Genomic DNA, 12,000 nt, shown 5'->3' with positions numbered 1-12,000 from the left:
GAAGAAAAATCGACAGGGCCGAAATTTGAACCTTAATGGACCCCAATTTGAGGCCCATAGACACTCCTGTTTGCAAGAAATGCAGGAATCGACCGAGTTGAAATTTCTTCGTGGGGCCTTCCTGGCCTCACACCACGCAACATATTTTCGCCACATGTGGTGATAATGTTGTGCGGTCACCTCCTTTCTGGCTTTGACCAGGGTAGGAATGACCTCTTCCTGAATGCCTTTTCCCTTAGGATCCGGCGTTCCACCGCCATGCCGTCAAACGCAGCTGCGGTAAGTCTTGGAACAGACATGGTACTTGCTGAAAACAAGTCCCTTCTTAGCGGCAGAGGCCATAAGTCCTCTGTGAGCATCTCTTGAAGTTCCGGGTACCAAGTCCTTCTTGGCCAATCCGGAGCCATGAGTATAGTTCTTACTCCTCTACGTCTTATAATTCTCAGTACCTTAGGTATGAAAAGCAGAGGATGGAACACATACACCGACTGGTACACCCACGGTGTTACCAGAACGTCCACAGCTATTGCCTGAGGGTCTCTTAACCTGGCGCAATACCTGTCCCGTTTTTTGTTCAGACGGGACGCCATCATGTCCACCTTTGGTAATTCCCAACGGTTTACAATTATGTGGAAAACTTCCCCATGAAGTTCCCACTCTGCCGGGTGGAGGTCGTGCCTACTGAGGAAGTCTGCTTCCCAGTTTCCATTCCCGGAATGAAACACTGCTGACAGTGCTATCACATGATTTTCCGCCCAGCGAAAAGTCCTTGCAGATTTTGCCACTGCCCTCATGCTTCTTGTGCCGCCCTGTCTATTTACGTGGGCGACTGCCGTGATGTTTTATCCCACTGGATCAATACCGGCTGACCTTGAAGCAGAGGTCTTGCTAAGCTTAGAGCATTATAAATTTACCCTTAGCTATATTTATGTGGAGAAAAATCTCCAGACTTGATCACACTCACTGGAAATTTTTTCCTTGTGTGACTGCTCCCCAGCCTCTCGGGCTGGCCTCCGTGGTCACCAACATCCAAAACTGAATGCCGAATCTGCGGCCCTCTAGAAGATGAGCACTCTGTAACCACCACAGGAGAGACACCCTTGTCCTTGGATATAGGGTTATCCGCTGATGCATCTGAAGATGCGATCCGGACCATTTGTCCAGCAGATCCCACTGAAAAGTTCTTGCATGAAATCTGCCGACTGGAATTGCTTCGAAGGAAGTCACCATTTTTTTTACCATGGCCCTTGTGCAATGATGCACTGATTTTAGGAGGTTCCTGACTAGCTCGGATAACTCCCTGGCTTTCTCTTCCGGGAGAAACACCTTTTTCTGGACTGTGTCCAGAATCATCCCTAAGCACAGGAGACTTGTTGTCGGGATCAGCTGCGATTTTGGAATATTTAGAATCCACCCCTGCTGTTGTAACAGTATCCGAGATAGTGCTACTCCGACCTCCAACTGTTCCCTGGACTTTGCCCTTATCAGGAGATCGTCCAAGTAAGGGATAATTAAGACGCCTTTTCTTCGAAGAAGAACCATCATTTCGGCCATTACCTTGGTAAAGACCCGGGGTGCCGTAGACAATCCAAACGGCAGCGTCTGAAACTGATAGTGACAGTTCTGTACCACGAACCTGAGGTACCCTTAGTGATAAGGGCAAATTTGGGACATGGAGGTAAGCATCCCTGATGTCTCGGGACACCAGATAGTCCCCTTCTTCCCGGTTCGTTATCACTGCTCTGAGTGACTCCATCTTGATTTGAACCTTTGTAAGTGTTCAAATTTTTTTAGATTTAGAATAGGTCTCACCTAGCCTTCTGGCTTCAGTACCACAATATAGTGTGGAATAATACCCCCTTTTCTTGTTGTAGGAGGGGTAATTTAATTATCACCTGCTGGGAATACAGCTCGTGAATTTTTTCCCATACTGCCTCCTTGTCGGAGGGAGACCTTGGTAAAGCAGACTTCAGGAGCCTGCGCAGGGGAAACGTCTCGACATTCCAAACTGTACCCCTGGGATACTACTTGTAGGATCCAGGGGTCCTGTACGGTCTCAGCGTCATGCTGAGAGCTTGTCAGAAGCGGTGGAACGCTTCTGTTCCTGGGAATGGGCTGCCTGCTGCAGTCTTCTTCCCTTTCCTCTATCCCTGGGCAGATATGACTCTTATAGGGACGAAAGGACTGAAGCTGAAAAGACGGTGTCTTTTTCTGCAGAGATGTGACTTAGGGTAAAAACGGTGGATTTTCCAGCAGTTGCCGTGGCCACCAGGTCCGATGGACCGACCCCAAATAACTCCTCTTCCTTTATACGGCAATACACCTTTGTGCCGTTTGGAATCTGCATCACCTGACCACTGTCGTGTCCATAAACATCTTCTGGCAGATATGGACATCGCACTTACTCTTGATGCCAGAGTGCAAATATCCCTCTGTGCATCTCGCATATATAGAAATACATCCTTTAAATGCTCTATAGTCAATAAAATACTGTCCCTGTCAAGGGTATCAATATTTTTAGTCAGGGAATCCGACCAAGCCACCCCAGCTCTGCACATCCAGGCTGAGGCGATCGCTGGTCGCAGTATAACACCAGTATGTGTGTATATACTTTTTATGATATTTTTCCAGCCTCCTGTCAGCTGGCTCCTTGAGGACGGCCCTATCTATAGACGGTACCGCCACTTGTTCTGATAAGCGTGTGAGCGCCTTATCCACCCTAAGGGGTGTTTCCCAACGCGCCCTAACTTCTGGCGGGAAAGGGTATACCGCCCATATTTTCTATCGGGGGGAACCCACGCATCATCACACACTTCATTTAATTTATCTGATTCAGGAAAAACTACGGTAGTTTTTTCACATCCCACATAATACCCTCTTTTGTGGTACTTGTAGTATCAGAAATATGTAACACCTCCTTCATTGCCCTTAACGTGTGGCCCTAATAAGGAATACGTTTGTTTATTCACCGTCGACACTGGATTCAGTGTCCCTGTCTGTGTCTGTGTCGACCGACTAAAGTAAACGGGCGTTTTAAAAAAAACCCTGACGGTGTTTTTGAGACGTCTGGACCGGTACTAATTGTTTGTCGGCCGTCTCATGTCGTCAACCGACCTTGGCGCGTGTTGACATTATCCCGTAATTCCCTAAATAAGCCATCCATTCCGGTGTCGACTCCCTAGAGAGTGACATCACCATTACAGGCAATTGCTCCGCCTCCTCACCAACATCGTCCTCATACATGTCGACACACACGTACCGACACACAGCACACACACAGGGAATGCTCTGATAGAGGACAGGACCTACTAGCCCTTTGGAGAGACAGAGGGAGAGTTTGCCAGCACACACCAAAAACGCTATAATTATATAGGGACAACCTTATATAAGTGTTTTCCCTTATAGCATCTTTTTTATATATTTCTAACGCCAAATTAGTGCCCCCCCTCTCTGTTTTAACCCTGTTTCTGTAGTGCAGTGCAGGGGAGAGCCTGGGAGCCTTCCCTCCAGCCTTTCTGTGAGGGAAAATGGCGCTGTGTGCTGAGGAGATAGGCCCCGCCCCTTTTTCGGCGGCCTCGTCTCCCGCTCTTAACGGATTCTGGCAGGGGTTAAATATCTCCATATAGCCCCCGGAGGCTATATGGGAGGTATTTTTAGCCAAAAAAGGTTTTCATTTGCCTCCCAGGGCGCCCCCCTCCCAGCGCCCTGCACCCTCAGTGACTGCCGTGTGAAGTGTGCTGAGAGGAAAATGGCGCACAGCTGCAGTGCTGTGCGCTACCTTAAGAAGACTGAGGAGTCTTCTGCCGCCGATTCTGGACCTCTTCTCGTTTCAGCATCTGCAAGGGGGCCGGCGGCGAGGCTCCGGTGACCATCCAGGCTGTACCTGTGATCGTCCCTCTGGAGCTAATGTCCAGTAGCCAAGAAGCCAATCCATCCTGCACGCAGGTGAGTTCACTTCTTCTCCCCTAAGTCCCTCGTTGCAGTGATCCTGTTGCCAGCAGGACTCACTGTAAAATAAAAAACCTAAGCTAAACTTTTCTAAGCAGCTCTTTAGGAGAGCCACCTAGATTGCACCCTTCTCGGCCGGGCACAAAAATCTAACTGAGGCTTGGAGGAGGGTCATAGGGGGAGGAGCCAGTGCACACCACCTGATCCTAAAGCTTTACTTTTTGTGCCCTGTCTCCTGCGGAGCCGCTATTCCCCCCATGGTCCTTTCAGGAACCCCAGCATCCACTACGGACGATAGAGAAATAGATTTATCGGTAAGTAAAATCTTATTTTCTCTAACGTCCTAGTGGATGCTGGGGACTCCGTCAGGACCATGGGGATTATACCAAAGCTCCCAAACGGGCGGGAGAGTGCGGATGACTTTGCAGCACCGAATGAGAGAACTCCAGGTCCTCTTTAGCCAGGGTATCAAATTTGTAGAATTTTACAAACGTGTTCTCCCCCGACCACGTAGCTGCTCGGCAGAGTTGTAATGCCGAGACCCCTCGGGCAGCCGCCCAGGATGAGCCCACCTTCCTTGTGGAATGGGCCTTGACAGATTTAGGCTGTGGCAGGCCTGCCACAGAATGTGCAAGTTGAATTGTGCTACAAATCCAACGAGCAATCGTCTGCTTAGAAGCAGGAGCACCCAGCTTGTTGGGTGCATACAGTATAAACAGCGAGTCAGATTTTCTGACTCCAGCCGTCCTTGAAATATATATTTTCAATGCCCTGACAACGTCCAGCAACTTGGAATCCTCCAAATCGCTAGTAGCCGCAGGCACCACAATAGGCTGGTTCAGGTGAAACGCTGACACCACCTTAGGCAGAAAATGAGGACGCGTCCGCAGTTCTGCCCTGTCCGAATGGAAAATCAGATATGGGCTTTTATACGATAAAGCCGCCAATTCTGACACTCTCCTGGCTGAAGCCAGGGCCAGTAGCATGGTTACTTTCCATGTAAGATATTTCAAATCCGCCGATTTGAGTGGCTCAAACCAATGGGATTTGAGAAAATCCAAAACTACATTAAGGTCCCACGGAGCCACTGGGGGCACAACCGGGGGCTGTATATGTAGTACTCCTTTTACAAAAGTCTGGACTTCAGGAACTGAAGCCAATTCTTTCTGGAAGAAAATCGACAGGGCCGAAATTTGAACCTTAATGGACCCCAACTTGAGGCCCATAGACAATCCTGTTTGCAGGAAATGTAGGAATCGACCCAATTGAAATTCCTCCGTGGGGGCCTTCCTGGCCTCACACCACGCAACATATTTTCTCCAAATGCGGTGATAATGTTGTGCAGTCACCTCCTTCCTGGCTTTTACCAGTGTAGGAATGACCTCTTCCGGAATGCCTTTTTCCCTTAGAATTCGGCGTTCAACCGCCATGCCGTCAAACGCAGCCGCGGTAAGTCTTGGAATAGACACGGTCCCTGTTGAAGCAGGTCCCGTCTTAGAGGTAGAGGCCACGGATCTTCCGTGAGCATCTCCTGAAGTTCCGGGTACCAAGTTCGTCTTGGCCAATCCGGAGCCACGAGTATCGTTCTTACTCCCCTTTGCCGTATAATTCTCAGTACTTTTGGTATGAGAGGCAGAGGAGGAAACACATACACTGACTGGAACACCCACGGTGTTACCAGAGCGTCCACAGCTATTGCCTGAGGGTCTCTTGACCTGGCGCAATACCTGTCCAGTTTTTTGTTGAGGCGAGACGCCATCATGTCCACCTTTGGTTTTTCCCAACGGTTCACAATCATGTGGAAGACTTCTGGATGAAGTCCCCACTCTCCCGGGTGTAGATCGTGTCTGCTGAGGAAGTCTGCTTCCCAGTTGTCCACTCCCGGAATGAACACTGCTGACAGTGCTATCACATGATCTTCCGCCCAGCGAAGAATCCTTGCAGCTTCTGCCATTGCTCTCCTGCTTCTTGTGCCGCCCTGTCTGTTTACGTGGGCGACTGCCGTGATGTTGTCCGACTGGATCAACACCGGCTGACCCTGAAGCAGGGGTTTTGCCAGGCTTAGAGCATTGTAAATCGCTCTTAGCTCCAGTATATTTATGTGAAGAGACATCTCCAGGTTTGACCATACTCCCTGGAAGTTTCTTCCCTGTGTGACCGCTCCCCAGCCTCTCAGACTGGCATCCGTGGTCACCAGGACCCAGTCCTGTATGCCGAATCTGCGGCCCTCTAACAGATGAGCACTCTGCAACCACCACAGCAGAGACACCCTTGTCCGTGGCGATAAGGTTATCCGCTGATGCATCTGCAGATGTGATCCGGACCATTTGTCCGGCAGATCCCACTGAAAAGTTTGTGCGTGGAATCTGCCGAATGGAATCGCTTCGTAAGAAGCCACCATCTTTCCCAGGACTCTTGTGCATTGATGCACAGACACTTTCCCTGGTTTTAGGAGGTTCCTGACAAGTTCGGATAACTCCTTGGCTTTCTCCTCCGGAAGAAACACCTTTTTCTGAACCGTGTCCAGAATCATTCCCAGGAACAGCAGACGTGTCGTCGGGGTCAATTGAGATTTTGGAAAATTCAGAATCCACCCGTGCTGTTGCAGCACTATTTGGGTTAGTGCTACTACGTCCCCCAGCTGTTCCCTGGACCTTGCCCTTATCAGGAGATCGTCCAAGTAAGGGATAATTAATACGCCTTTTCTTCGTAGAAGAAACATCATTTCGGCCATTACCTTGGTAAAGACCCGAGGTGCCGTGGACAATCCAAACGGCAGCGTCTGAAACTGATAATGACAGTTTTGCACCACGAACCTGAGGTACCCTTGATGTGAAGGGCAAATTGGGACATGCAGGTAAGCATCCTTGATGTCCAGGGACACCATAAAGTCCCCTTCTTCCAGATTCGCTATCACTTGCTCTGAGTGACTCCATCTTGAACTTGAATTTTTGTATGTACAGGTTCAAAGATTTCAGATTTAGAATAGGTCTTACCGAGCCGTCCGGCTTCGGTACCACAAATAGTGTGGAATAATACCCCTTTCCCTGTTGTAGGAGGGGTACCTTGACTATCACCTGCTGAGAATACAGCTTGTGAATGGCTTCCAATACCGTCGCCCTGTCTGAGGGAGACGTTGGCAGAGCAGACTTTAGGAACCGGCGAGGGGGAGACTTCTCGAATTCCAACCTGTAACCCTGAGATATTATCTGCAGGATCCAGGGGTCCACCTGTGAGTGAGCCCACTGTGCGCTGAAATTCTTGAGTCGACCCCCCACCGCCCCTGAGTCCGCTTGTAAAGCCCCAACGTCATGCTGAGGGCTTTGCAGAAGCCGGGGGGGGGCTTCTGCTCCTGGGAAGAAGCTGCTTGGTGCACTCTCTTACCCTTTCCTTTGCCTCGGGGCAAATATGACTGTCCTTTCGCCCGCTTGTTCCTATAGGAACGAAAGGACTGCGGCTGAAAAGACGGTGTCTTTTTCTGTTGGGAGGGGACCTGAGGTAAAAAGGTGGATTTCCCGGCTGTTGCCGTGGCCACCAAATCCGATAGACCGACCCCAAATAATTCCTCCCCCTTATACGGCAATACTTCCATATGCCGTTTGGAATCCGCATCACCTGACCATTGTCGCGTCCATAAACTTCTTCTGGCAGATATGGACATCGCACTTACTCTCGATGCCAGAGTGCAAATATCCCTCTGTGCATCTCGCATATATAGAAATGCATCCTTTAAATGCTCTATAGTCAGTAAAATACTGTCCCTATCCAGGGTATCAATATTTTCAGTCAGGGAATCCGACCAAACCACCCCAGCACTGCACATCCATGCAGAGGCGATGGCTGGTCGCAGTATAACACCAGTATGAGTGTATATACTTTTCAGGGTAGTTTCCAGCCTCCTATCTGCTGGATCCTTGAGGGCGGCCGTTTCAGGAGACGGTAACGCCACTTGTTTTGATAAGCGTGTGAGCGCCTTATCCACCCTAGGGGGTGTTTCCCAGCGCGCCCTAACCTCTGGCGGGAAAGGATATAATGCCAATAACTTCTTTGAAATTAGCAGTTTTCTATCGGGGTTAACCCACGCTTCATCACACACTTCATTCAATTCGTCTGATTCAGGAAAAACTACAGGTAGTTTTTTCAGACCCCACATAATACCCCTTTTTGTGGTACATGTAGTATCAGAGATATGTAAAGCCTCCTTCATTGCCGTGATCATATAACGTGTGGCCCTACTGGAAAATACGTTTGTTTCTTCACCGTCGACACTAGATTCAGTGTCCGTGTCTGGGTCTGTGTCGACCGACTGAGGTAAAGGGCGTTTTACAGCCCCTGACGGTGTCTGAGACGCCTGTACAGGTACTAACTGGTTTTCCGGCCGTCTCATGTCGTCAACTGATTTTTGTAATGTGCTGACATTATCACGTAATTCCATAAATAAAGCCATCCATTCCGGTGTCGACTCCCTAGGGGGTGACATCACCATTACCGGCAATTGCTCCGCCTCCACACCAACATCGTCCTCATACATGTCGACACACACGTACCGACACACAGCAGACACACAGGGAATGCTCTTATCGAAGACAGGACCCCACTAGCCCTTTGGGGAGACAGAGGGAGAGTTTGCCAGCACACACCCAAGCGCTATAAATATATAGGAACAACCCTATAGAAGTGTTTTCTCCCTTATAGCAGCTTAATATATATCAAAAACGCCAAAAAAAGTGCCCCCCCCCCCTCTCTTTTTTACCCTGTTTCTGTAGTGCAGTGCAGGGGAGAGTCCTGGGAGCCTTCCTCGCAGCGGAGCTGAGCAGGAAAATGGCGCTGTGTGCCGAGGAGATAGGCCCCGCCCCCTATTTCGGCGGGCTCTTCTCCGGAGTTTGTGAGACCTGGCAGGGGTTAAATACATCCATATAGCCCCAAGGGCTATATGTGATGTATTTTTTAGCCAGAACAAGGTATTCTCATTGCTGCCCAGGGCGCCCCCTGCAGCGCCCTGCACCCTCCGTGACCGCTGGTGTGAAGTGTGTGACAACAATGGCGCACAGCTGCAGTGCTGTGCGCTACCTCATGAAGACTGAAAAGTCTTCTGCCGCCGGTTTCTGGACCTCTTCGCTTTTCGGCATCTGCAAGGGGGTCGGCGGCGCGGCTCCGGGACCGGACTCCATGGCTGGGCCTGTGTTCGATCCCTCTGGAGCTAATGGTGTCCAGTAGCCTAAGAAGCCAATCCACCCTGCACGCAGGTGAGTTCACTTCTTCTCCCCTAAGTCCCTCGTTGCAGTGAGCCTGTTGCCAGCAGGACTCACTGAAAATAAAAAACATAAAAACTTTTTCTAAGCAGCTCTTTAGGAGAGCCACCTAGATTGCACCCTGCTCGGACGGGCACAAAAACCTAACTGAGGCTTGGAGGAGGGTCATAGGGGGAGGAGCCAGTGCACACCACCTGATCCTAAAGCTTTATTTTTGTGCCCTGTCTCCTGCGGAGCCGCTAATCCCCATGGTCCTGACGGAGTCCCCAGCATCCACTAGGACGTTAGAGAAAACTGATTGACTGAATCAGTGGGCGGGACTATATGGTGAGGCCCCGATGCATCCTGGGAGGCCAGAAAGCTTGTGACAGTGTTGGTGCCATTTCCGCTGTCGCTCAACCATATCCCAATGTTATCCTGTGGACCCAGCCAGAGAAATGCTCTCTATACTGTATAGTGGTCACTAGAATGCGCACTGTGTTGTATAGTCGTCATTAAATGCTCTCTATTGTATAGTCTTCACTACAATACCCTCGTTATTGTATATTAATGCTCTCTGTATTGTATAGAGTTCACCTGAATACTTTATGTATTGTCAGGGGCAAACTCGTTTCCCTGAACTGTATTTATCTAGGAGCAGTAAGTGGAGAGAACGGTGATACAACACAATATAACAGAAGGGACCTGAATGTTGAACTTAGCATCCATTCAATCCTTTCATAAGGATAGTCTGAGCTTCCAGACCTTCAAATATTTGATACTGGAGGAATAAGAGGTAATTTACTAAAGGTAGAAAGTTTTTCTCTACCTTCACTAACCTGTGATCAGCCTGGTTAGGTTATAGAAAATGACAGAACTAAACTATTTTTTTTATACTTCTTACACACACGGAGCACTACTCACCCTCAAATCCAGCTCGTTCCAACATACTCAGCTGATACCACAGGAGCGGTTTGTTGCCCACAGGCAGGAGTGGCTTCGGGATACTGGAGGTAAGGTCCATCATTCGGGAACCACCACCATAGGCCATCACCACCGCCTGTAATTCCACCGCCATCCTGCTGGGAGAGTGATGGAAGAGTATTCAGGATAGAAACCCACAAAATTACCACTAAAAAATGATTCCCAAGCTGTCCATGTGTGGTGGATGTCACTCAAGCAACACTATCTAGTACCATATAAAGGATTCCCGCTGGGATGTGTGGGCATGGTGCTGAGGTGCGGGCATAGCTTCATTCGCTTCAGCTCCGCCAATGTCACTATTGGGGGCGTGACCAGCACTTACGGAGGTGCTGAGCTTCCCCCTAACTCTCCCCGTAATGTGAATAGATGCCATGCCGGACTGTGGTAAGAGGAGTGAACAGAAAGAGGCAATCTCTGGGTGGTGGGGCATGCTGAGAATTGTAGTCCCGCACTACAGGCTTACCATACTATCCCTTTATACCGGTACACTCATGTATAACATAGGTTCTGTGGCCAGCTGACTTCAAGCATACATTTCAGGTCAGGTATGGCTACCAGGGCATGCTGGGAAATGTAGTCCCACAAGCTGCATGGCGCCGTTTATTACAGAGATATATAGGGTGACAAGCCGGGCAGAGATGGGTGCTGATAGAGTTAAAGGGTGGGTGTCCCTAACTGCGCCCGCCGGGTGACTTACCCGGTACCTGTCACTGCTGGACAGCAGCACAAGCCTCCGCCCGGCTCCTGCAAAACAGAGCGCTCACTTCCGGTCACGTGCTACGGCTCCCCGCTCGGGGACAATCGTGTAAACTACCAGGTGAAGCGCGATCGCGCAGCTCCAACCACGTGCTCTCCATGTGCTGCTGCACCCTGCACTCTGTCATACCACGTGGCGTGTGGTGCGGGTGTCACTCCCATCACTGTGTGTAGTACTTAACCATACCATCTTGGGCATGCCGGGAGCAGTGGTGCTGCTGGGTCTGTTATTATTGTCAGTGTTATGACTGGTCTACTATTACTGTAGTAGTATCATCACTACTGTCATCACTGGTGTCATCAGTGTTATTATTGTGTAACTGATGTCTCTTCTAATCAATGGCATTATTGTTATCACTGGTATTATCACTGTGATTATCACTTGTTATCACTGGTATGGTTAACACCATTGTTTTCACTAGTATTAGAAGTACCATTGTTATCAGTTTCACTGTTATCAATATTATCACTGTTAATCAGTATCACTATTTTTAACAATGTCCAAAGATAATATTGTAACACCGGCATCGGCGACGCCATAAAACACACCAAATCTGCCACTGCAGTCTACCCGTCGCACCACAAGTACATGCCGCCTCTCCTGCCAGCTAATTCCTTCCATTCCTGCCTCCAAGATTTTGGCCGTGGTGCTTCCTATCTCTGGACGTCTCTATATCTCTCATATCAGACTCTCCACCTCTCTACAAAACTTAAAACAGGTTTTCAAGACCCATTTCTTCTTGATATCCAGCCGTGTCGGGTGGTCTTCAGTATGCCGACTGACGGGATCCCGGCGCACAGTATACCGGCAACGGAATCCCGACAGCCAGCATACCGACACTTATTCTCCCTCGTGGGGGTCCACGACCCCCCTGGAGGGAGAATAAAATAGCGTGGCGCGCCACCGTGCCCGTAGCGTGGCGAGCGCAGCGAGCCCGCAAGGGGCTCATTTGCGCTCGCCACACTGTCGGTAAGCCGGCGGTCGGGCTCCCGGCGCCGGTATGCTGGTCGCCAGGAGCCCGAACGCCGGCATACCATACTGAACCTGCCGTGTCTCATCCTAATCCTCTATTACATGCAC

The 12,000-nt window shown here is 49.8% G+C and overlaps 1 protein-coding gene across 5 annotated transcripts in view; it reads right to left on the bottom strand.

Moving 5' to 3' along the window:
- Positions 1-10,982, bottom strand: part of EIF2B3 (eukaryotic translation initiation factor 2B subunit gamma) — an 89,050-nt gene extending 78,068 nt beyond the window's left edge. For 2 of the 5 annotated variants that reach the window (XM_063939436.1, XM_063939437.1), the window contains exons 1-2: positions 10,376-10,551; positions 10,104-10,261 (exon numbers count right to left, since the gene is read on the bottom strand). In XM_063939436.1, the coding sequence (XP_063795506.1) occupies positions 10,104-10,261; positions 10,376-10,536 (319 nt within the window). In that variant the 5' untranslated portion in view covers positions 10,537-10,551. Of the gene's footprint in view, positions 1-10,103; positions 10,262-10,375; positions 10,552-10,626; positions 10,805-10,860 lie in introns of those variants that run through there. The other 3 variants (XM_063939438.1, XM_063939439.1, XM_063939440.1) reach the window with 3 other exon arrangements.
- Between the last annotated feature and the right edge of the window lie 1,018 nt (positions 10,983-12,000).

The sequence above is a fragment of the Pseudophryne corroboree genome, chromosome 9, assembly GCF_028390025.1.
Source record: "Pseudophryne corroboree isolate aPseCor3 chromosome 9, aPseCor3.hap2, whole genome shotgun sequence".
NCBI classification, from domain to species: domain Eukaryota; kingdom Metazoa; phylum Chordata; class Amphibia; order Anura; family Myobatrachidae; genus Pseudophryne; species Pseudophryne corroboree.
Note: the sequence above shows the minus strand (reverse complement) of the source record. Positions and strands in the feature narration are given on the sequence as shown.